The sequence below is a fragment of the Lampetra planeri genome, unplaced genomic scaffold (assembly GCF_965212315.1).
Source record: "Lampetra planeri unplaced genomic scaffold, kcLamPlan1.2.h2 scaffold_380, whole genome shotgun sequence".
NCBI lineage: Eukaryota > Metazoa > Chordata > Hyperoartia > Petromyzontiformes > Petromyzontidae > Lampetra > Lampetra planeri.
The window spans coordinates 38,630-64,752 of NW_027615203.1; the positions used below are offsets into that span (position 1 = coordinate 38,630).

General features: G+C 57.5%; 1 protein-coding gene across 1 annotated transcript in view; it reads right to left on the reverse strand.

Annotated features, from left to right (window-relative positions):
- The window catches only part of LOC144741000 (rho guanine nucleotide exchange factor 18-like), a 41,773-nt gene extending 16,555 nt beyond the window's left edge, over window positions 1–25,218 (reverse strand). The window contains exons 1-9 of the mRNA XM_078623692.1: window positions 24,973–25,218; window positions 23,161–23,286; window positions 21,033–21,150; window positions 15,925–16,148; window positions 15,108–15,297; window positions 14,254–14,312; window positions 12,345–12,523; window positions 7,902–7,993; window positions 7,016–7,252 (exon numbers count right to left, since the gene is read on the reverse strand). Coding sequence (XP_078479818.1) covers window positions 7,016–7,252; window positions 7,902–7,993; window positions 12,345–12,523; window positions 14,254–14,312; window positions 15,108–15,297; window positions 15,925–16,148; window positions 21,033–21,150; window positions 23,161–23,286; window positions 24,973–25,218 — 1,471 coding nt within the window. The remainder of the gene's footprint in view (window positions 1–7,015; window positions 7,253–7,901; window positions 7,994–12,344; window positions 12,524–14,253; window positions 14,313–15,107; window positions 15,298–15,924; window positions 16,149–21,032; window positions 21,151–23,160; window positions 23,287–24,972) is intronic.
- Window positions 25,219–26,123: the final 905 nt, after the last annotated feature.

A 26,123-nucleotide genomic window follows, 5' to 3' on the forward strand; every position in this document is an offset into this window, starting at 1 on the left:
AACTGGGGTCTGGGTTGAACTGGGGTCTCAGTGGAACTGGGGTCTCACTAGAACTGGGGTCTCAGTAGAACTGGGGTCTGGGTTGAACTGGGGTCTGGGTTGAACTGGGGTCTCAGTGGAACTGGGGTCTCAGTAGAACTGGGGTCTGGGTTGAACTGGGGTCTCAGTGGAACTGGGGTCTCACTAGAACTGGGGTCTGGGTTGAACTGGGGTCTCAGTGGAACTGGGGTCTCACTAGAACTGGGGTCTCAGTAGAACTGGGGTCTGGGTTGAACTGGGGTCTGGGTTGAACTGGGGTCTCAGTGGAACTGGGGTCTCAGTAGAACTGGGGTCTGGGTTGAACTGGGGTCTCAGTGGAACTGGGGTCTCACTAGAACTGGGGTCTCAGTAGAACTGGGGTCTGGGTTGAACTGGGGTCTGGGTTGAACTGGGGTCTCAGTGGAACTGGGGTCTCACTAGAACTGGGGTCTCACTAGAACTGGGGTCTCAGTAGAACTGGGGTCTCACTAGAACTGGGGTCTCAGTAGAACTGGGGTCTGGGTTGAACTGGGGTCTGGGTTGAACTGGGGTCTCAGTGGAACTGGGGTCTCAGTAGAGCTGGGGTCTGGGTTGAACTGGGGTCTCAGTGGAACTGGGGTCTCACTAGAACTGGGGTCTCACTAGAACTGGGGTCTCAGTAGAACTGGGGTCTCAGTAGAACTGGGGTCTGGGTTGAACTGGGGTCTGGGTTGAACTGGGGTCTCAGTGGAACTGGGGTCTCAGTAGAACTGGGGTCTGGGTTGAACTGGGGTCTCAGTGGAACTGGGGTCTCACTAGAACTGGGGTCTGGGTTGAACTGGGGTCTCAGTGGAACTGGGGTCTGGGTTGAACTGGGGTCTGGGTTGAACTGGGGTCTCAGTGGAACTGGGGTCTCACTAGAACTGGGGTCTGGGTTGAACTGGGGTCTCAGTGGAACTGGGGTTTCACTAGAACTGGGGTCTCACTAGAACTGGGGTCTCAGTAGAACTGGGGTCTCAGTAGAACTGGGGTCTGGGTTGAACTGGGGTCTGGGTTGAACTGGGGTCTCAGTGGAACTGGGGTCTCACTAGAACTGGGGTCTGGGTTGAACTGGGGTCTCAGTGGAACTGGGGTCTCACTAGAACTGGGGTCTCAGTAGAACTGGGGTCTGAGTTGAACTGGGGTCTGGGTTGAACTGGGGTCTCAGTGGAACTGGGGTCTCAGTAGAACTGGGGTCTGGGTTGAACTGGGGTCTCAGAGGAACTGGGGTCTCACTAGAACTGGGGTCTGGGTTGAACTGGGGTCTCAGTGGAACTGGGGTCTCACTAGAACTGGGGTCTCAGTAGAACTGGGGTCTGGGTTGAACTGGGGTCTGGGTTGAACTGGGGTCTCAGTGGAACTGGGGTCTCAGTAGAACTGGGGTCTGGGTTGAACTGGGGTTTCAGTGGAACTGGGGTCTCACTAGAACTGGGGTCTCAGTAGAACTGGGGTCTGGGTTGAACTGGGGTCTGGGTTGAACTGGGGTCTCAGTGGAACTGGGGTCTCAGTAGAACTGGGGTCTGGGTTGAACTGGGGTCTCAGTGGAACTGGGGTCTCACTAGAACTGGGGTCTCACTAGAACTGGGGTCTCAGTAGAACTGGGGTCTCACTAGAACTGGGGTCTCAGTAGAACTGGGGTCTGGGTTGAACTGGGGTCTGGGTTGAACTGGGGTCTCAGTGGAACTGGGGTCTCAGTAGAACTGGGGTCTGGGTTGAACTGGGGTCTCAGTGGAACTGGGGTCTCACTAGAACTGGGGTCTCACTAGAACTGGGGTCTCAGTATAACTGGGGTCTCAGTAGAACTGGGGTCTGGGTTGAACTGGGGTCTGGGTTGAACTGGGGTCTGGGTTGAACTGGGGTCTCAGTGGAACTGGGGTCTCACTAGAACTGGGGTCTGGGTTGAACTGGGGTCTCAGTGGAACTGGGGTCTCAGTAGAACTGGGGTCTGGGTTGAACTGGGGTCTCAGTGGAACTGGGGTCTCAGTAGAACTGGGGTCTGGGTTGAACTGGGGTCTGGGTTGAACTGGGGTCTGGGTTGAACTGGGGTCTGGGTTGAACTGGGGTCTGGGTTGAACTGGGGTCTCAGTGGAACTGGGGTCTCAGTAGAACTGGGGTCTGGGTTGAACTGGGGTCTGGGTTGAACTGGGGTCTCAGTGGAACTGGGGTCTCAATAGAACTGGGGTCTGGGTTGAACTGGGGTCTCAGTGGAACTGGGGTCTCACTAGAACTGGGGTCTAAGTAGAACTGGGGTCTGGGTTGAACTGGGGTCTGGGTTGAACTGGGGTCTCAGTGGAACTGGGGTCTCAGTAGAACTGGGGTCTGGGTTGAATTGGGGTCTCAGTGGAACTGGGGTCTCACTAAAACTGGGGTCTCACTAGAACTGGGGTCTCAGTAGAACTGGGGTCTCACTAGAACTGGGGTCTCAGTAGAACTGGGGTCTGGGTTGAACTGGGGTCTGGGTTGAACTGGGGTCTCAGTGGAACTGGGGTCTCAGTAGAACTGGGGTCTGGGTTGAACTGGGGTCTCAGTGGAACTGGGGTCTCACTAGAACTGGGGTCTCACTAGAACTGGGGTCTCAGTAGAACTGGGGTCTCAGTAGAACTGGGGTCTGGGTTGAACTGGGGTCTGGGTTGAACTGGGTCTGGGTTGAACTGGGGTCTCACTAGAACTGGGGTCTGGGTTGAACTGGGGTCTCAGTGGAACTGGGGTCTCAGTGGAACTGGGGTCTCACTAGAACTGGGGTCTCACTAGAACTGGGGTCTCACTAGAACTGGGGTCTGGGTTGAACTGGGTCTGGGTTGAACTGGGGTCTCACTAGAACTGGGGTCTGGGTTGAACTGGGGTCTGGGTTGAACTGGGGTCTCAGTGGAACTGGGGTCTCAGTGGAACTGGGGTCTCACTAGAACGGGGGTCTCACTAGAACTGGGGTCTCACTAGAACTGGGGTCTGGGTTGAACTGGGTCTGGGTTGAACTGGGGTCTCAGTGGAACTGGGGTCTCAGTAGAACTGGGGTCTCAGTAGAACTGGGGTCTCACTAGAACTGGGGTCTGGGTTGAACTGGGGTCTGGGTTGAACTGGGGTCTCAGTGGAACTGGGGTCTCAGTGGAACTGGGGTCTCACTAGAACTGGGGTCTCACTAGAACTGGGGTCTCACTAGAACTGGGGTCTGGGTTGAACTGGGGTCTCACTAAACTGGGGTCTCAGTAGAACTGGGGTCTCACTATAACTGGGGTCTCACTAGAACTGGGGTCTCACTATAACTGGGGTCTCACTATAACTGGGGTCTCACTAGAACTGGGGTCTCACTAGAACTGGGGTCTGGGTTGAACTGGGGTCTCACTAGAACTGGGGTCTCACTAGAACTGGGGTCTCAGTGGAACTGGGGTCTCACTAGAACTGGGGTCTCACTAGAACTGGGGTCTGCGTTGAACTGGGGTCTGGGTTGAACTGGGGTCTCACTAGAACTGGGGTCTCACTAGAACTGGGGTCTGCGTTGAACTGGGGTCTGGGTTGAACTGGGGTCTCACTAGAACTGGGGTCTCAGTGGAACTGGGGTCTCACTAGAACTGGGGTCTCACTAGAACTGGGGTCTGGGTTGAACTGGGGTCTGGGTTGAACTGGGGTCTCACTAAAACTGGGGTCTCAGTGGAACTGGGGTCTCACTAGAACTGGGGTCTCACTAGAACTGGGGTCTCACTAGAACTGAGGTCTCACTAGAACTGGGGTCTCACTAGAACTGGGGTCTCACTAGAACTGGGGTCTCACTAGAACTGGGGTCTCACTAGAACTGGGGTCTCACTAGAACTGGGGTCTCACTAGAACTGGGGTCTCACTAGAACTGGGGTCTCAATAGAACTGGGGTCTCACTAGAACTGGGGTCTCACTAGAACTGGGGTCTCAGTGGTACTGGGGTCTGGGTTGAACTGGGGTCTTACTAGAACTGGGGTCTCACTAGAACTGGGGTCTCACTAGAACTGGGGTCTCAATAGAACTGGGGTCTCACTAGAACTGGGGTCTCACTAGAACTGGGGTCTCAGTGGGACTGGGGTCTCACTAGAACTGGGGTCTCACTAGAACTGGGGTCTCACTAGAACTGGGGTCTGGGTTGAACTGGGGTCTCACTAGAACTGGGGTCTGGGTTGAACTGGGGTCTCTGTAGAACTGGGGTCTCACAAGAACGGGGGTCTCACTAGAACTGGGGTCTCACTAGAACTGGGGTCTCACTAGAACTGGGGTCTGGGTTGAACTGGGGTCTCACTAGAACTGGGGTCTGGGTTGAACTGGGGTCTCTGTAGAACTGGGGTCTCACTAGAACTGGGGTCTCACTAGAACTGGGGTCTCACTAGAACTGGGGTCTCACTAGAACTGGGGTCTGACTAGAACTGGGGTCTCACTAGAACTGGGGTCTGGGTTGAACTGGGGTCTCACTAGAACTGGGGTCTCACTAGAACTGGGGTCTCACTAGAACTGGGGTCTCACTAGAACTGGGGTCTGGGTTGAACTGGGGTCTCACTAGAACTGGGGTCTGGGTTGAACTGGGGTCTCTGTAGAACTGGGGTCTCACTAGAACTGGGGTCTCACTAGAACTGGGGTCTCACTAGAACTGGGGTCTCACTAGAACTGGGGTCTCACTAGAACTGGGGTCTGGGTTGAACTGGGGTCTCACTAGAACTGGGGTCTGGGTTGAACTGGGGTCTCTGTAGAACTGGGGTCTCACTAGAACTGGGGTCTCACTAGAACTGGGGTCTGGGTTGAACTGGGGTCTGGGTTGAACTGGGGTCTCACTAGAACTGGGGTCTCAGTGGAACTGTGGTCTCACTAGAACTGGGGTCTCACTAGAACTGGGGTCTGGGTTGAACTGGGGTCTGGGTTGAACTGGGGTCTCACTAAAACTGGGGTCTCAGTGGAACTGGGGTCTCACTAGAACTGGGGTCTCACTAGAACTGGGGTCTCACTAGAACTGAGGTCTCACTAGAACTGGGGTCTCACTAGAACTGGGGTCTCACTAGAACTGGGGTCTCACTAGAACTGGGGTCTCACTAGAACTGGGGTCTCACTAGAACTGGGGTCTCACTAGAACTGGGGTCTCAATAGAACTGGGGTCTCACTAGAACTGGGGTCTCACTAGAACTGGGGTCTCAGTGGAACTGGGGTCTGGGTTGAACTGGGGTCTCACTAGAACTGGGGTCTCACTAGAACTGGGGTCTCACTAGAACTGGGGTCTCAATAGAACTGGGGTCTCACTAGAACTGGGGTCTCACAAGAACTGGGGTCTCACTAGAACTGGGGTCTCACTAGAACTGGGGTCTCACTAGAACTGGGGTCTCACTAGAACTGGGGTCTGGGTTGAACTGGGGTCTCACTAGAACTGGGGTCTGGGTTGAACTGGGGTCTCTGTAGAACTGGGGTCTCACTAGAACTGGGGTCTCACTAGAACTGGGGTCTCACTAGAACTGGGGTCTCACTAGAACTGGGGTCTCACTAGAACTGGGGTCTCACTAGAACTGGGGTCTGGGTTGAACTGGGGTCTCACTAGAACTGGGGTCTCACTAGAACTGGGGTCTCACTAGAACTGGGGTCTCACTAGAACTGGGGTCTGGGTTGAACTGGGGTCTCACTAGAACTGGGGTCTGGGTTGAACTGGGGTCTCTGTAGAACTGGGGTCTCACTAGAACTGGGGTCTCACTAGAACTGGGGTCTCACTAGAACTGGGGTCTCACTAGAACTGGGGTCTCACTAGAACTGGGGTCTGGGTTGAACTGGGGTCTCACTAGAACTGGGGTCTGGGTTGAACTGGGGTCTCTGTAGAACTGGGGTCTTACTAGAACTGGGGTCTCACTAGAACTGGGGTCTGGGTTGAACTGGGGTCTCACTAGAACTGGGGTCTCACTAGAACTGGGGTCTCACTAGAACTGGGGTCTCACTAGAACTGGGGTCTGGGTTGAACTGGGGTCTCACTAGAACTGGGGTCTGGGTTGAACTGGGGTCTCTGTAGAACTGGGGTCTCACTAGAACTGGGGGTCTCACTAGAACTGGGGTCTCACTAGAACTGGGGTCTCACTAGAACTGGGGTCTGGGTTGAACTGGGGTCTCACTAGAACTGGGGTCTGGGTTGAACTGGGGTCTCACTAGAACTGGGGTCTCACTAGAACTGGGGTCTCACTAGAACTGGGGTCTGGGTTGAACTGGGGTCTCACTAGAACTGGGGTCTGGGTTGAACTGGGGTCTCACTAGAACTGGGGTCTCACTAGAACTGGGGTCTGGGTTGAACTGGGGTCTCACTAGAACTGGGGTCTCACTAGAACTGGGGTCTCACTAAAACTGGGGTCTGGGTTGAACTGGGGTCTCACTAGAACTGGGGTCTGGGTTGAACTGGGGTCTCACTAGAACTGGGGTCTCACTAGAACTGGGGTCTGGGTTGAACTGGGGTCTCACTAGAACTGGGGTCTCACTAGAACTGGGGTCTCACTAGAACTGGGGTCTCACTAGAACTGGGGTCTCACTAGAACTGGGGTCTCACTAGAACTGGGGTCTCACTAGAACTGGGGTCTGGGTTGAACTGGGGTCTCACTAGAACTGGGGTCTCACTAGAACTGGGGTCTGGGTTGAACTGGGGTCTCACTAGAACTGGGGTCTCACTAGAACTGGGGTCTCACTAGAACTGGGGTCTGGGTTGAACTGGGGTCTCACTAGAACTGGGGTCTCACTAGAACTGGGGTCTGGGTTGAACTGGGGTCTCACTAGAACTGGGGTCTCACTAGAACTGGGGTCTCACTAGAACTGGGGTCTCACTAGAACTGGGGTCTCACTAGAACTGGGGTCTCACTAGAACTGGGGTCTGGGTTGAACTGGGGTCTCACTAGAACTGGGGTCTCACTAGAACTGGGGTCTCACTAGAACTGGGGTCTCACTAAAACTGGGGTCTCACTAGAACTGGGGTCTCACTAGAACTGGGGTCTCAGGCTGCGTGGCTCCTCACCCTCCTGCAGCCCCTTGTTGAGGAGCGGCTCCCCGCAGAGCTCGGCGCTCTCCAGCCGCAGCAGCGTGCGGTGCGGCACCGCCGCCCCGGTGACACCGGCGGCAGAGGAGCCCTCGGCCGCCGGTGCCGCCGCCGCCACCGGCTCCTCGCAGCTGAAGTACTCGGCCATCTCGGCGTAGATCTTGAGCTTCTCCTCCAGCACGGCACGCATCACCGCGTCGCGGCTCGCCAGCCGGCCTGGGGCACGAGGGGCGGGCACACGAGGGGGGGGGAGACGACAACGAGAGGCCTTGCCGGCAGGCTTAACAACAACAACAACAGTCCCACGTTCACACCTCGTTTAGCCGGGAAATCCACACCGGGATGTTTGTCCGTCACCGGCTGCGGCCGCACCGCTGTGCGCCGAGCCACCGCAGCCGTGGCAGGAAGCTGGAACGCCGGAAAGCCGCGGCGATGGCGATCGGCGGCACGAGTTGAGCGGAGCGCAACGACTACCGGACGATGAAAACTCACAAACTAAGAACCATTTTGTTTTATTTTACCAGGTGACGCCGCGCCGAGCTGCTGCGTAGCTCTTTCTCAAAAGCTCAACGAAGTGGGCTCATTATCATCACGTGATCATCATCATCATCACGTGATCATCATCATCACGTGATGATGATGGTGATGATAGCAGGCACCAAATACTCCAAACGCCGATTCGAAATGTGGAGGAAAAAACCGGAGGACCCGGAGAAAAATCCACGCGACCACGGGGAGAGACAGAGAGAGAGCCGCAAACTCCAAATGTAGAGCAGCAGCAGCAGCGGGCGTCAGGGTCGGGATGGAACCCACGAGGTAGTTAACGTCCCGCCAGCGACAGGGTGGTGGGGGGGCCGCGTCGTACCCTGGAACTCGCGAGCCTTGCGCTTCTTGGCGTCCGTGAGCTTCTTGTCCTCCTCCGTCTCGCTCGGCACGCCCTCGTCCATGTCCGGGCAGCTGCGGGGCGGGACGCACCAAGCGTCGCGTTACCTCTCGTTCCTCACTCACTCCTCACTCATTCATCTCTCATTCCTCACTCAGTCTTCACTCATTCATCTCTCATTCCTCACTCACTCCTCACTCGTTCATCACTCATTCATCACTCACTCCTCACTCATTCATCACTCATTCATCTCTCATTCCTCTCTCAATCCTCTCTCAATCCTCTCTCAATCCTCTTTCATTCTTCACTCATTCCTCACTCATTCCTCTCTCATTCCTCTCTCATTCTTCACCCATTCTTCTCTCAATCCTCTCTCAATCCTCACTCATTCCTCACTCATTCCTCTCTCATTCTTCACTCATTCCTCACTCATTCCTCTGTCAATCCTCTCTCAATCCTCTCTCTCAATCCTCTCTCAATCCTCACTCATTCCTCACTCATTCCTCACTCATTCCTCACTCATTCCTCTCTCTTTCTTCACTCTTTCTTCACTCTTTCTTCACTCTTTCTTCACTCATTCCTCTCTCTTTCTTCACTCTTTCTTCACTCTTTCTTCACTCTTTCTTCACTCTTTCTTCACTCATTCCTCTCTCAATCCTCTCTCAATCCTCTCTCATTCTTCACTCATTCCTCACTTATTATCTCTCTCATTCTTCACTCTTTCTTCACTCATTCCTCTCTCATTCCTCTCTCAATCCTCTCTCTCAATCCTCTCTCTCAATCCTCTCTCAATCCTCACTCATTCCTCACTCATTCCTCACTCATTCCTCTCTCATTCTTCACTCTTTCTTCACTCTTTCTTCACTCTTTCTTCACTCTTTCTTCACTCTTTCTTCACTCTTTCTTCACTCTTTCTTCACTCTTTCTTCACTCTTTCTTCACTCTTTCTTCACTCTTTCTTCACTCTTTCTTCACTCTTTCTTCACTCTTTCTTCACTCTTTCTTCACTCTTTCTTCACTCTTTCTTCACTCATTCCTCTCTCAATCCTCTCTCAATCCTCTCTCAATCCTCTCTCAATCCTCTCTCATTCTTCACTCATTCCTCACTCATTCCCCTCTCATTCTTCACTCTTTCTTCACTCATTCCTCTCTCATTCCTCTCTCATTCCTCTCTCAATCCTCTCTCAATCCTCTCTCAATCCTCTCTCAATCCTCACTCATTCCTCACTCATTCCTCACTCAATCCTCACTCATCCCTCTCCTCGTTCGTCAGTGGCCCACGGCACGAGTATATCCGTGCGCATCTCTGGCAGAGCGGCGCGTCCGCCCCGGGAGGGTTTCCCAGAGCGTCGGTGTCGCGGAAGCGGACGTCACAGACCTACCTCGGAGATCCCCGCGGGCAATGTCCGTCGCGTGTGTACGTGTGTGCGTGTGTACGTGTGTACGTGTGTACGTGTACGTGTGTGCGTGTGTAATTGTGTGCGTGTGTGCATGTGTGCGTGTGTGCGTGTGTGCGTGTGTACGTGTGTGATTGTGTGCGTGTGTGCATGTGTGCGTGTGTACGTGTGTGATTGTGTGCGTGTGTGCGTGTGTACGTGTGTAATTGTGTGCGTGTGTGCATGTGTGCATGTGTGCGTGTGTGCGTGTGTGCGTGTGTAATTGTGTGCGTGTGTGCATGTGTGCGTGTGTGCGTGTGTGCGTGTGTACGTGTGTGATTGTGTGCGTGTGTGCATGTGTGCGTGTGTGCGTGTGTGCATGTGTACGTGTGTACGTGTGTGCGTGTGTGCGTGTGTACGTGTGTACGTGTGTGCGTGTGTACGTGTGTGCGTGTGTGCGTGTGTGCATGTGTACGTGTGTGCGTGTGTGCGTGTGTACGTGTGTACGTGTGTGCGTGTGTGCGTGTGTGCGTGTGTGCGTGCGTGCGTGTGTACGTGTGTGCATGTGTGCGTGTGTGCGTGTGTGCGTGTGTACGTGTGTGCGTGTGTGCGTGTGTGCATGTGTACGTGTGTACGTGTGTGCGTGTGTGCGTGTGTAATTGTGTGCGTGTGTGCATGTGTGCGTGTGTGCGTGTGTGCGTGTGTACGTGTGTGATTGTGTGCGTGTGTGCATGTGTGCGTGTGTACGTGTGTGATTGTGTGCGTGTGTGCGTGTGTACGTGTGTAATTGTGTGCGTGTGTGCATGTGTGCATGTGTGCGTGTGTGCGTGTGTGCGTGTGTGCGTGTGTAATTGTGTGCGTGTGTGCATGTGTGCGTGTGTGCGTGTGTGCGTGTGTACGTGTGTGATTGTGTGCGTGTGTGCATGTGTGCGTGTGTACGTGTGTGATTGTGTGCGTGTGTGCGTGTGTGCGTGTGTACGTGTGTAATTGTGTGCGTGTGTGCATGTGTGCGTGTGTGCGTGTGTGCGTGTGTGCGTGTGTGATTGTGTGCGTGTGTGCATGTGTGCGTGTGTGCGTGTGTACGTGTGTACGTGTGTGCGTGCGTGTGTACGTGTGCCGCGTGTGCGTGTGTACGTGTGTACGTGTGTGCGTGTGTACGTGTGTGCGTGTGTGCGTGTGTGCATGTGTACGTGTGTGCGTGTGTGCGTGTGTACGTGTGTACGTGTGTGCGTGTGTGCGTGTGTGCGTGTGTGCGTGCGTGCGTGTGTACGTGTGTGCATGTGTGCGTGTGTGCGTGTGTGCGTGTGTACGTGTGTGCGTGTGTGCGTGTGTGCATGTGTACGTGTGTACGTGTGTGCGTGTGTGCGTGTGTAATTGTGTGCGTGTGTGCATGTGTGCGTGTGTGCGTGTGTGCGTGTGTACGTGTGTGATTGTGTGCGTGTGTGCATGTGTGCGTGTGTACGTGTGTGATTGTGTGCGTGTGTGCGTGTGTACGTGTGTAATTGTGTGCGTGTGTGCATGTGTGCATGTGTGCGTGTGTGCGTGTGTGCGTGTGTGCGTGTGTAATTGTGTGCGTGTGTGCATGTGTGCGTGTGTGCGTGTGTGCGTGTGTACGTGTGTGATTGTGTGCGTGTGTGCATGTGTGCGTGTGTACGTGTGTGATTGTGTGCGTGTGTGCGTGTGTGCGTGTGTACGTGTGTAATTGTGTGCGTGTGTGCATGTGTGCGTGTGTGCGTGTGTGCGTGTGTGCGTGTGTGATTGTGTGCGTGTGTGCATGTGTGCGTGTGTGCGTGTGTACGTGTGTACGTGTGTGCGTGCGTGTGTACGTGTGCCGCGTGTGCGTGTGTACGTGTGTACGTGTGTACGTGTGCTTGTGTACGTGTGTACGTGTGTGTGTGTGTACGTGTGTGCGTGTGTACATGTGTGCGTGTGTGCGTGTGTGCTTGTGTGCTTGTGTACGTGTGTGCGTGTGTGCGTGTGTGCGTGTGTGCGTGTGTGCGTGCGTGCGTGTGTACGTGTGTGCGTGTGTACGTGTGTGCGTGTGTGCGTGTGTGCGTGTGTGCGTGCGTGTGTACGTGTGTGCGTGTGTGCGTGTGTGCGTGTGTACGTGTGTACGTGTGTGCGTGTGTGCGTGTGTGCGTGTGTGCGTGCGTGCGTGCGTGCGTGTGTGCGTGTGTGCGTGTGTGCGTGTGTGCGTGTGTGCGTGTGTACGTGTGTACGTGTGTGCGTGTGTGCGTGTGTACGTGTGTACGTGTGTGCGTGTGTACGTGTGTGCGTGTGTGCATGTCTACGTGTGTGCGTGTGTGCGTGTGTACGTGTGTACGTGTGTGCGTGTGTGCGTGTGTGCGTGTGTGCGTGCGTGCGTGTGTACGTGTGTGCATGTGTGCGTGTGTGCGTGTGTGCGTGTGTGCGTGTGTACGTGTGTGCGTGTGTGCGTGTGTGCATGTGTACGTGTGTACGTGTGTGCGTGTGTGCGTGTGTACGTGTGTACGTGTGTGCGTGTGCCACGTTCAACTTCTTTCGCATAGCGGCCAAAGCCACATTTTAATTGTTTAGTAAAAATATTTAGGCACTTCGTGTGCAGACATTTGGAGACGGGGCTGAGAGATCATCGATTCAATTCACTTGGGAACTCTACGCGGGTCTACGGGTCTCTATGAGAGTCTATGAGTCTCTATGTGAGTATATGGGTCACTGTGTGAGTCTATGGGTTACTGTGTGAGTCTACGGGTCTCTATGTGAGTCTATGGGTCTCTGTGCGAGTCTATGCACCACCACGCGGGTCTACGGGTCTCTATGTGAGTCTATGAGTCTCTATGTGAGTCTATGGGTCTCTGTGCGAGTCTATGGGTCTCTGTGCAAGTCTATGGGTCTCTATGTGAGTCTATGGGTATCTATGTGAGTCTACGGGTCTCCGTGCGAGTCTATGGGTCTCTGTGCAAGTCTATGGGTCTCTATGTGAGTCTATGGGTATCTATGTGAGTGGTGCATTGTGACGGTGCGGTGCGGTGCAGTGGGTGGTGGTGTGTGTCAGTGCGGCGGTGGGGACCTGGCGATGGCACGCTGCATGAGCGCGAGCCAGTACTGGCGCTCCTCGCGCGACGACGCGTAGATCTCGTACATGTCCGGCGCGTCGGCCGAGGCGTTGATGAGGAAGAGGCCCTTCTCCTCGTTGGCCTTCTCCCGCACGATCAGCTTCTGCAGCGAGATCACCGCCGGCTTCCCCTCCTGCTCACCGCACCGCACCGCCACGGACAGATGCAGCGGTTAATCTCGCGTGGCCGGGTACGCAGGAGGTCGTGGGTTCGACCCCGACCCCTGACGCCTGCTGCTGCATATTTGGAGTTTGCGTGTCTCTCTCTCTCCCCGTGGTTACGTTGATTTTTCTCCGCGTCCTCCGGTTTTTCCCTCCACATTTAGAAACATTCATTTGGATCAGGGGTGGGGAACGTCCGGCCCGCGGGTCGTACGAGACCCACGAAATCATTTGGTGTGGCCCTGCCGAGGCAACTGCTCAAATTCAATAAATCTCGGAGCAAACCTGGGAAAGCAGCAACGTCATCAACACCAGCTCACATCACCCCACGCCTCGCTAAAGAGAAGCAGTTCCAGCCATCGCATTGGGGGTGAGTTAATTCAATGTTTGACCAAATATAACAGGCTAATTTTTAAGTTGATCATTTTGCATGTCCCACGAATGATGTAATACACATCGAAATGGCCCTTGGCAGAACAAAGGTTCCCCCAGCCCCCTGGTGTCGATTGTTTGGCTGCTGTGAATGTCCCCACAACGAGGTGAGGCCCCACTGAGCTGCGGAGGTTGAGTTTAAACATCGTTCAGTTTACAATCGACAGACAGATGGATGGGTGGGTGGAAGGGCAGGAGGATGAACAAATAGAGGGAAGGGCAGAGAAGACAGACGGAAGGAAGGGGTGGGAGGGAGAGAGGGAGGGGGTGGGAGGGAGAGAGGGAGGGGTAGGAGGGAGGGAGGGTGGGAGGGAGGGGGTGGGAGAGAGAGAGGGAGGGGTGGGAGGGAGAGAGGGGATGGGCAGGAGGGAGGGAGGGGGGGAGGGAGGGGTGGGAGGGAGAGAGAGAGGGAGGGGTAGGAGGGTGGGAGGGAGAGGGTGGGGAGAGAGAGAGGGAGGGGTAGGAGGGTGGGAGGGAGAGAGGGAGGGGGTGGGAGGGAGAGAGGGGATGGGCAGGAGGGAGGGAGGGGGAGAGAGAGGGGTGGGGGAGGGTGGGAGGGAGAGAGGGGATGGGTAGGAGGGAGGGAGGGGGAGAGGGAGGGGGGTGGGAGGGAGAGAGGTAGGGAGGGTGGGAGGGAGGTAGGGAGGGGGTGGGAGAGAGAGAGGGAGGGGTAGGAGGGAGGGAGGGGTGGGAGGTAGGGAGGGTGGGAGGGAGGGGGTGGGAGAGAGGGAGGGAGGGGTGGGAGGGAGGGGATGGGCAGGAGGGGGGAGGGGGGGAGGGAGGGTGGGAGGGGGGGGGAGGGAGGGTGGGAGGGAGGGGAGGGCTGGGAGGTAGGGGAGGGTGGGAGGGGAGGGGTGTGGAGAGAGGGAGGGAGGGGTAGGAGGAGGGAGGGGGGTGGAGGTAGGGAGGGTGGAGGGAGGGGGTGGTGGGAGAGAGGGGGGAGGGGTGGGAGGGAGAGAGGGGATGGGCAGGGAGGGGAGGGAGGGGGGGGAGGGAGGGTCGGGTGGGGAGGGAGGGTCGGGAGGGAGGGGGTGGGAGAGGGTGGGGTGGGAGGGAGGGTGGGGGGAGGGTCGGGGGGGGAGGATGGGAGGGTGGGAGGGAGGGGAGGGGAGGGGTGGGCGAGGGAGGGAGGGAGGTTGGGAGAGTTATGACGAGGGGGAGTGCAAAGTGTCGATCTGTAGTCCACTGGGGGGTCTCTCGTGTCGGGCGTTCTCCCCGCGAGGCGGCTGCGGCTGCGTCTGCGTTGCTCACCAGCGACGGGAAGACGTACCTTCTGATCCTTCTCCTGCAGGAGGACGAGGCTGTCCGTGAACACCACGGCCAGAATATCTGCAGCGCGCGCACCAAAGACAAAGATCCCCCGCGTGGCCTTAACAGACTGTAGGGGGCAAGTGTCGTTAGCGAGCGCCTACGAAGGCCGGCACGGCGCACGAGGGGGTGGGTGGGCAGCGCCTCGCCCGGCCGCCTTTGTCTCCCCAGGTACTCATTTGAGGCCGAGTCGATCTAGGGAAGGCCCCAGGACCGGTTCGGATAATCCTCACCGGTGTTGGCCCGTGAGCGGGAACTGAACTCGGGTCGCCGGGTTCGTAGCGCAGGACGCTAACTACTACAAAGAGACAAAGATCCCCTGTATAGCCTTAACAGACTATAGGGGCAAGTGCTGTTAGCGAGCACCTATGAAGGCCGGTACAGCACACGAGGGGGTGGGTGGCCAACACCACGCCCGGCCGCCTTTGTCTCCCTAGTGGTGATGTTTACACACCGCACCAGGTACTCATGTGAGGCTGAGTCGACCTAGGGGAGGCACAGGACCGGTTCAGATAATCGTCACTGATATTGGCAGTGAGAGGGAATCGAACCCGTGTCGCCGGGTTCATAGCGCAGCGCACTAACCGCTCCCACACACACTCACTTGCACACACTCACGCACACACACACGCACACACACATGCGCACACACGCACACTTGCACACAATCATGCACACACACACTCACTTGCACACACTCACGCACACACACACTCACTTGCACACACTCACGCACACACACACACACAACACACCACACACACACAAAGACATCCCCCCATGTCGTCTCTAGCACGCAGCGTTGGGGCCGAGTGCCGTTAGCCGGCGGCAAGTTCGAGGCCTCAGCAGCGGCGGCGCCGGGCTGCCGGCAACGCGCCCGGCCGCCTTTGTCTCCCCCAGCTCCGATGACGGAGCGCCGAGCCCGGGAACTCAGCTGAACCTCACGGCGCGACCCCGGGGACCCACAAGCCCCCGGCTCTCGCGTGAACTGCGTCGCGACGTCTTCCTGTGTCCGTCGAAGGCGAACGACATGGGGATCTGTCCCTCTCGACGAGCTCCAAGCGATGCGCCAATCAAAGTTTAAAAGTTTTGTTTCTTCTGCGCAATCGTCCTCGTCGCCGCCGCCGCCGCTGCGCGGGACGAGCCGCGCCGGGCGGGTCGCGGCGTTTGTGCGCGCGGTGGGACGGAGTCGCCAAAAATAAATTAGTTCATTACAATTTTGACCCCGGGGTCCCCGCCATGAGGTTCATTTACTGAACGATGTTTTACTTGACCAGGAAGGGCCCCACGGTGCTGCTACGTGGCGGCTCTTATTCAGAAGGGACGGCAGCTAAGCCAAGTGGCTCGTCGTCTTCGTCGTCGTCGTCGTCGTCGCGTGGAAACGTGAAGCAGCAGCAGCAGCAGCAGCCTAACTACTCTGAACGCGTGGCGACGTTGACGGCAAACGCGGAGGGGGGGGAACCAGAGGACCCCGGAGAAAACTCCACACGACCACGGGGAGAGAGAGAGAGAGAAACGCAAACTCCAAAATATACAGCAGCAGCAGCAGGCATCGTCAGGGTCAGGAAGGAACGCACGACTCCTGCACACCAGGCGAGGGCGTCAACATCTCCTAGCCGCCGGGGGCGCTCACCCTTGGAGCGCCCGGCGGGCGTGCGGATGCCGAGCGTGCCGTCGTGCACCAGCCGCTTGGCCATGAGGTCGGCGCGGGTGAAGGTGGCGCCGTCGCGCAGCCTGGTCCCCGCCTTGCTGTCCATAGGCGCTGGCCGTGCTCGCTCACGCACTCGTCCACCGCCGAGATGACGCCGCGGATCATCGCCAGCGCCCGCGTCAGCTCCTCGTGCTCCAGCGAGCCCTCTGCAGGCGGGAACCACCACGACGTGGCCACCACCAGGACGGCGCGTCGGTTAGGGACGGCTCACTCGCGTTCAGCCACCCAACTCACTCGCTCGCTCGCTCACCCACTCACTCGCTCACCCACACTCACTCGCTCACCCACACTCACTCGCTCACCCACCCACCCACTCACTCGCTCACCCACCCATACACTCACTCGCTGACCCACCCACTCACACATTCGCTCGCTCACCCACACATTCACTCTCGTTCAGCCACCGACTCACTCGCTCACCCACCCACCCACCCACCCACTCGCTCACCCACCCACGCACTCACTCACTCACCCACCCACCCACTCACTCACCCACCCACTCACTCGCTAACCCAACCACCCACTCACTCACTCACTCACCCACCCACACTCACTCACCCACCCACCCACTCACTCGCTAACCCAACCACCCACTCACTCACTCACCCACCCACACTCACTCACCCACCCACCCACATTCACTCGCTCACCCACCCACCCACACATTCACTCACTCACCCACCCACCCACACTCACTCACTCACCCACCCACCCACATTCACTCGCTCACCCACCCACCCACACATTCACTCTCGTTCAGCTAACCACTCACTCGCTCGCTAACCCACCCACTCACTCACTCGCTCGCCCACCCACCCACCCACCCACTCACCCACCCACCCACCCACTCACCCACCCACCCACCCACCCACTCACTCACTCACTCACTCACTCGCTCACCCACCCACCCACCCACCCACACTCACTCGCTCACCCACCCACCCACACTCACTCGCTCACCCACCCACACACTCACTCGCTCACCCACCCACACACTCACTCGCTCACCCACCCACACACTCACTCGCTCATCCACCCACACTCACTCGCTCACCCACCCACTCACTCACTCGCTCACCCACCCACTCACCCAACCCACCCACCCACCCACTCACTCACTCGCTCACCCACCCACCCCCACTCACTCGCTAACCCACCCACACTCACTCGCTCACCCACCCACACACTCACTCGCTCACCCACCCTCCCACTCACTCGCCCACCCACCCACTCACTCGCTCACCCACCCACACACTCACTCGCTCACCCATCCACCCACTCACTCACTCGCTCACCCACCCACACACTCACTCGCTCAGCCATCCACACACTCACTCGCTCACCCATCCACACACTCACTCGCTCACCCACCCACACACCCACTCGCTCACCCACCCACGCACTCACTCGCTCACCCATCCACCCACCCACTCGCCCACCCACCCACTCACTCGCTCACCCATCCACCCACTCACTCGCTCACCCACCCTCCCACTCACTCGCTCAACCCACTCACTCGCTCACCCCACACTCACTCGCTCACCCACACTCACTCGCTCACCCACCCACCCACTCACTCGCTCACCCACCCATACACTCACTCGCTCACCCACCCACTCACACACTCGCTCGCTCACCCACACATTCACTCTCGTTCAGCCACCGACTCACTCGCTCACCCACCCACCCACCCACCCACTCGCTCACCCACACACCCACTCACTCACTCACCCACCCACCCACTCACTCACCCACCCACCCACTCACTCGCTAACCCAACCACCCACTCACTCACTCACCCACCCACACTCACTCACCCACCCACCCACTCACTCGCTAACCCAACCACCCACTCACTCACTCACTCACCCATCCACACTCACTCACCCACCCACCCACCCACCCACATTCACTCGCTCACCCACCCACCCACACATTCACTCACTCACCCACCCACCCACACTCACTCACTCACCCACCCACCCACATTCACTCGCTCACCCACCCACCCACACATTCACTCTCGTTCAGCCAACCACTCACTCGCTCGCTAACCCACCCACTCACTCACTCGCTCGCCCACCCACCCACCCACCCACTCACCCACCCACCCACCCACCCACTCACCCACCCACCCACCCACCCACCCACCCACTCACCCACCCACCCACCCACCCACCCACTCACCCACCCACCCACCCACTCATCCACTCACTCGCTCACCCACCCACCCACCCACCCACACTCACTCGCTCACCCACCCACCCACACTCACTCGCTCACCCACCCACACACTCACTCGCTCACCCACCCACACACTCACTCGCTCACCCACCCACACACTCACTCGCTCATCCACCCACACTCACTCGCTCACCCACCCACTCACTCACTCGCTCACCCACCCACTCACCCAACCCACCCACCCACTCACTCACTCACTCACTCGCTCACCCACCCACCCCCACTCACTCGCTAACCCACCCACACTCACTCGCTCACCCACCCACACACTCACTCGCTCACCCACCCTCCCACTCGCTCGCCCACCCACCCACTCACTCGCTCACCCACCCACACACTCACTCGCTCACCCATCCACCCACTCACTCGCTCACCCACCCACACACTCACTCGCTCAGCCATCCACACACTCACTCGCTCACCCATCCACACACTCACTCGCTCACCCACCCACACACCCACTCGCTCACCCACCCACGCACTCACTCGCTCACCCATCCACCCACCCACTCGCCCACCCATCCACTCACTCGCTCACCCATCCACCCACTCACTCGCTCACCCACTCACTCGCTCACCCACACTCACTCGCTCACCCACACTCACTCGCTCACCCACCCACCCACTCACTCGCTCACCCACCCACTCACACACTCGCTCGCTCACCCACCCACTCACTCGCTCACCCACCCACACACTCACTCGCTCACCCATCCACCCACTCACTCGCTCACCCACCCACACACTCACTCGCTCAGCCATCCACACACTCACTCGCTCACCCATCCACACACTCACTCGCTCACCCACCCACACACCCACTCGCTCACCCACCCACGCACTCACTCGCTCACCCATCCACCCACCCACTCGCCCACCCATCCACTCACTCGATCACCCATCCACCCACTCACTCGCTCACCCACCCTCCCACTCACTCGCCCACCCACCCACTCACTCGCTCACCCATCCACCCACTCACTCGCTCACCCATCCACCCACTCACTCGCTCACCCACCCACACACTCACTCGCTCACCATGCCACACACTCACTCGCTCACCCATCCATCCACTCACTCGCTCACCATCCCACACACCCACTCGCTCACCCACCCCCACTCACTCGCTCACCATCCCACACACCCACTCACTCACCCACCCACCCACCCACTAACTCGCTAACCCACCCACCCACTCACTCGCTCACCCACTCGCCCACTCACTCACCCACCCACTCACTCACTCACCCACCCACCCACCCACCCACTCACTCACTCACCCACCCACCCACTCACTCGCTCACCCACTCACTCGCTCACCCACCCACCCCCACTCACTCGCTCACCCACCCACCCACACTCACTCGCTCACCCACCCACACACTCACTCGCTCACCCACCCACCCACCCACTCACCCACCCACCTACCCACCCACTCGCTCACCCACCCACACATTCACTCGCTCACCAACCCATACACTCACTCGCTCACCCACCCAGACATTCACTCGCTCACCCACCCACACACTCACTCGCTCACCCACCCACACACTCACTCGCTCACCCACCCACACACTCACTCGCTCACCAATCCACCCACACACTCAATCACTCGCCCAACCACCCACCCACCCACTCACTCGCTCACCCACCCACACACTCACTCGCTCAGCCATCCACACACTCACTCGCTCACCCATCCACACATTCACTCGCTCACCCACCCACACACCCACTCGCTCACCCACCCACGCACTCACTCGCTCACCCATCCACCCACCCACTCGCCCACCCACCCACTCACTCGCTCACCCATCCACCCACTCACTCGCTCACCCACCCTCCCACTCACTCGCCCACCCACCCACTCACTCGCTCACCCATCCACCCACTCACTCGCTCACCCATCCACCCACTCACTCGCTCACCCACCCACACACTCACTCGCTCACCATGCCACACACTCACTCGCTCACCCATCCATCCACTCACTCGCTCACCATCCCACACACCCACTCGCTCACCCACTCCCACTCACTCGCTCACCATCCCACACACCCACTCACTCACCCACCCACCCACCCACTAACTCGCTAACCCACCCACCCACCCACTCACTCGCCCACCCACTCACTCACCCACCCACCCACTCACTCACCCACCCACCCACCCACTCACTCACTCACCCACCCACCCACTCACTCACCCACCCACCCACTCACTCACCCACCCACCCACCCACTCACTCACTCACTCACCCACCCACCCACCCACCCACTCACTCACCCACCCACCCACCCACTCACTCGCTCACCCACTCACTCGCTCACCCACCCACCCCCACTCACTCGCTCACCCACCCACCCACACTCACTCGCTCACGCACCCACACACTCACTCGCTCACCCACCCACCCATCCACTCACCCACCCACCCACCCACCCACTCACTCGCTCACCCATCCACCCACACACTCAATCACTCGCCCAACCACCCACCCACCCACTCGCTCACCCACCCACACACTCACTCGCTCACCCACCCACACACTCACTCGCTCACCCATCCACCCACACACTCAATCACTCGCCCAACCACCCACCCACTCACTCGCTCACCCATACACTCACTCGCTCGCTCGCTCGCTCACCCCCACTCACTCGCTCGCTCACCCCCACTCACTCGCTCGCTCGGTACCCGAGGGTCAAGGGCCCCTGACAGCAGCAGCACGGCTTAACGCTGAAGTGTCGTCGACATTGGGGGGGGGTGGGGGGTGGGGGCCGTACCCTTGGTGGAGCGCAGGATGCGGTCGACGAGCACCGGGTACTTGGTGATGCGTTGGGTGACGAGCAGGATGCACTCCTGCACCCCCAGGCGCCGCACCAGCGCGTTGGAGCCCTGCCGCTGCACGGCCACACGCGCACACAGACACGTACGTTAACACGCACGTTAACACGCACGTTAACACGCACGTTAACACGCACACGTTAACACGCACGTTAACACGCACGTTAACACGCACGCGCACACACACACGTTAACACACACATTAACACGCACGTTAACACGCACGTTAACACACACATTAACACGCACGTTAACACGCACGTTAACACGCACGTTAACACGCACGTTAACACGCACGCGCACACACACACGTTAACACACACACGTTAACACGCACGTTAACACGCACGTTAACACGCACGCACGTTAACTCGCACGTTAACACGCACGTTAACACGCACGCGCACACACACACGTTAACACACACACGCTAACACGCACGCGCACACACACACGTTAACACACACACGTTAACACGCACGTTAACATGCACGCGCACGTTAACACGCACGTTAACACGCACGCACAGACACACACGTTAACACGCACGTTAACACGCACGCGCACACACACACGTTAACACGAACGCGCAGACACACACGTGCACGTTAACACACACGCACGCTAACACGCACGTTAACACGAACGCGCAGACACACGTTAACACGCACGTTAACACGCACGCGCACACACACACGTTAACACACACACGTTAACACGCACGTTAACACGCACGCGCAGGCACACACGTGCACGTTAACACACACGCACGTTAACACACACGCACGTTAACACGAACGCGCAGACACGCACGCGCACATGCACGTGCACACACACGCACGTTAACACACACGCACGTTAACACGCACGTGCAGACACACACGCGCACATGCACGCGCACACACACGCACGTTAACACGCACGTGCAGACACACACGCGCACATGCACGCGCACACACACGCACGTTAACACGCACGTGCAGACACACACGCGCACATGCACGCGCACACACACGCACGTTAACACGCACGTGCAGACACACACGCGCACATGCACGCGCACACACACGCACGTTAACACGAACGTGCAGACACACACGCGCACATGCACGCGCACACACACGCACGTTAACACGCACGTGCAGACACACACGCGCACATGCACGCGCACACACACGCACGTTAACACGCACGTGCAGACACACACGCGCACATGCACGCGCACACACACGCACGTTAACACGAACGTGCAGACACACACGCGCACATGCACGCGCACACACACGCACGTTAACACGCACGTGCAGACACACACGCGCACATGCACGCGCACACACACACGCACGTTAACACGAACGTGCAGACACACGCGCACGTGCGTGACGCACACGCGCATTAACTCACACGCACAGACACACACACAGACAAAATAAACAAACACGCGCAGACACACACGCGCACATGCACACACACACATACAGACAAAACAAACACACACACACGCACACACACGACACAGCAGAGTCGGTCACGTGACGCTCATGGTCACGCACGGCAGCCTGGCCGAGCAGTGACCAATCTCATCCAATCACTGAGGTGCATGCACATGCAGTGTGTGCGCACGCGTGTGTGTGTGCACATGTGTGCGCATGCGTGTGTATGCGCACGTGTGTTGCGTGCTGCATGCGTGCGAGTGTGCGTATGCGTACGTGCGCGCGCTGCATGCGTGCGTGCACATGTGTGCGTATGTTTGTGCACGTGTGTGCGTACGTGCGTATGTGTGTGCGTGCGAGTGTGCGTGCGTGCTGGTGTGTGCACGTGCGTGTGTGCTGGTGTGTGCACATGCGTGTGTGTGCGCGTGTGTGCGTATGTTTGTGCACGTGTGTGCGTACGTGCGTATGTGTGTGCGAGTGTTCGTGCGTGTGTGCTGGTGTGTGCACGTGCGTGTGTGTGCGCGTGTGTTTGTGCACGTATGTGTGTGCGTGCGGGTGTGCGTGCGAATGTGCGTGCGAGTGTGCGTGCGTGTGTGCTGGTGTGTGCACGTGCACGTGCGCGTGTGCGCCGCACCCGGATGAAGCTCTGGAACTTCCTCTCGCGAGCAAAGTTCTCCTTGTAGAAGCGCACGGCCTCGCAGTGCTGGCTGCAGAAGTCCCCGTAGGTGTCCTTCATCGCGTCGCCGTTGTCGTCCGAAAACTGGGAGCAGTGGAGGGGGGGGGGGTAGCGACAGCTCAACCACCACACCACTCAACCACCCAACCACTCAACCACCCAACCACTCAACCACCCAACCACTCAACCACCGCACCACCCTAACCGCAGCAGGACGCGAGCTGGCAGCCTGAATCCCACGCACTCACCGGATCCCCCGCTCCAGTTTTTCAGTTTCAGTTTCATTTATTAGGATTTACCCTGTGAGCCATTTCGGCTCTTGATTTGGGTGCAACCGCAACAAACGATAAAATTACAATATACGCCTAAAATTCACCACCAAATCCAAAGCAGCCGAATTCCCTGGACGCGCGGTGACGTCGATTCTAAACGCGGAGGGAAACACCGGAGATTCCGGACAAAAAAATCCAAGCGACCACGGGGAGAGAGAGACACGCAAACTCCAAATATGCAGCGGGCATCAGGGTCGGGATCGAACTCGCGACGACCTCCTGTATACTGGGCGAGGTAGTTAACATCTCCTAGCCACCGTGATGATGATGATGAGAGAGAGACACGCAAACTCCGAATACACAGCAGGCGTCAGGGTCAGGATCGAACCCATGACCTCCTGTACACCGGGCGAGGTAGTTAACATCTCCTAGCCACCGTGATGATGATGATGAGAGAGAGACACGCAAACTCCAAATACACAGCAGGCGTCAGGGTCAGGATCGAACCCATGACCTCCTGTACACCAGGCGAGGTAGTTAACATCTCCTAGCCACCGTGATGATGATGATGATGAGAGAGAGACACGCAAACTCCAAATACACAGCAGGCGTCAGGGTCAGGATCGAACCCATGACCTCCTGTATACCAGGCGAGGTAGTTAACATCTCCTAGCCATCGTGGCTTCCGCCTTCCCCGGCACTGTCTCCGGCCGCGACACAAACGAACCGGCGTAGCGCCGGTCGGTGACCACCGTCCCGACGGACCGGCCGCGTTCTCCGGGACCCACGGTGGCCGGGAGACGTCAACTACCTCGCCTGCTACGCAGGAAGCCGTGGGTTCGTTCCCGACCCTGACACCTGCTGCATATTAGAAGTTTGCGTGTCTCTCTCTCTCCCCGTGGCCGCGTGCTATTTTTCTCCGGGTCCTCCGGTTTTCCCCCCTCCACGTTTAGAATCGACGCCACCACGCGTTTCAAAACGTATTTGCCCGCTGCTATGAAGCTCCACACGACGACGATAAGTCACACTCGGTAAAAGCCGTCGTTTGCGATGGCCAGCTGGCTCCTGAAAAAGAGCTGCACATGCAGCAGCTCAGTCGGAAGCTCACGCCTCGTCAAATAACAAGTTTAGTTTTAAATAAAATAAAAAATAAGTTTATAGTTTTAAATTTCGATTTAAAGCTTTCGTGACTGCAGGGATTCATGGTCTTGGTTCTTTCGGTAAAGTCACGGAAAAAAAGAAATTAATAAAATAATAAAAATAAAACATAATAAAATAATTCTCACGACGTTTCGGCCACAACGCAAGTATCCGTCTCCAGGTGAAGAACAGGTCTGTCGAGGAGACAGAATCCGACAGACCTGTTCTTCACCTGAAGACGGCTGCTTGCGTTGTGGCCGAAACGTCGTGAGAATTATTTTACTATGTTTCATTTTTACTACTTTATTAATTTCTTTATAGTTTTAATCGAACCCGCGGCGCCGGCGTGCCGTCTCACCTGGCCCATGAGGACGTCGCCGACGCGCGTGACGGTGAAGTTGTGGTCGCTGCCGGGGTCGAGGCTGTCCCGCCGGCGCTCCAGCAGGCGTGCGATGAAGTGCGTGTGCAGCTCCAGGAGGTCGTCCAGACGCGGGAACAGCCGCTCCACCATCTCCGCCGTCCAGCCCAACTCCTGGCGCAGGCCTCGCCCAAACACCTCCGCCATGATGCGCAGCGTGCGGATGTGGTGCATCTCCGTCTGCATCAGCTCTGGTGCGGCGGGCGGTGGCGGAGGGCGTGGGGGGGGGTGCAGGGGGTTAGGTGGCGAGGTGGTGAAGAGCTGCGGCGGTTGCGATGGTGCAGAGGTACGGTGGTGCGGTGGTGCGGTGGTGCAGTGGAACGGAGGTGCGGTGGAGCGATGGTAATGACCAACACAGGGGGAAGTGGGTGATTGTGTGTGCGAGTAATTGTGTGTGAGTGTGAGTGATCGTGTTGTGTGTGTGAGTGATTGTGTTGTGTGTGTGAGTGATTGTGTGTGTGAGTGATTGTGTTGAGTGATTGTGTGTGTGTGAGTGATTGTGTGTGTGAGTGATTGTGTGTGTGAGTGATTGTGTGTGTGTGAGTGATTGTGTGTGTGAGTGATTGTGTGTGAGTGATTGTGTGTGTGTGAGTGATTGTGTGTGAGTGATTGTGTGTGTGTGAGTGATTGTGTGTGTGAGTGATTGTGTGTGTGAGTGATTGTGTGTGTGAGTGATTGTGTGTGTGTGTGAGTGATTGTGTGTGTGAGTGATTGTGTTGTGTGAGTGATTGTGTGTGAGTGATTGTGTGTGTGTGAGTGATTGTGTGTGAGTGAGTGATTGTGTGTGAGTGATTGTGTGTGTGAGTGATTGTGTGTGTGTGAGTGATTGTGTGTGTGAGTGATTGTGTGTGTGAGTGATTGTGTGTGTGAGTGATTGTGTGTGTGTGTGAGTGATTGTGTGTGTGAGTGATTGTGTGTGTGTGTGAGTGATTGTGTGTGTGTGAGTGATTGTGTGTGTGTGAGTGATTGTGTTGAGTGATTGTGTGTGTGAGTGATTGTGTGTGTGAGTGATTGTGTGTGTGTGAGTGATTGTGTGTGTGAGTGATTGTGTGTGTGTGAGTGATTGTGTGTGTGAGTGATTGTGCGTGTGT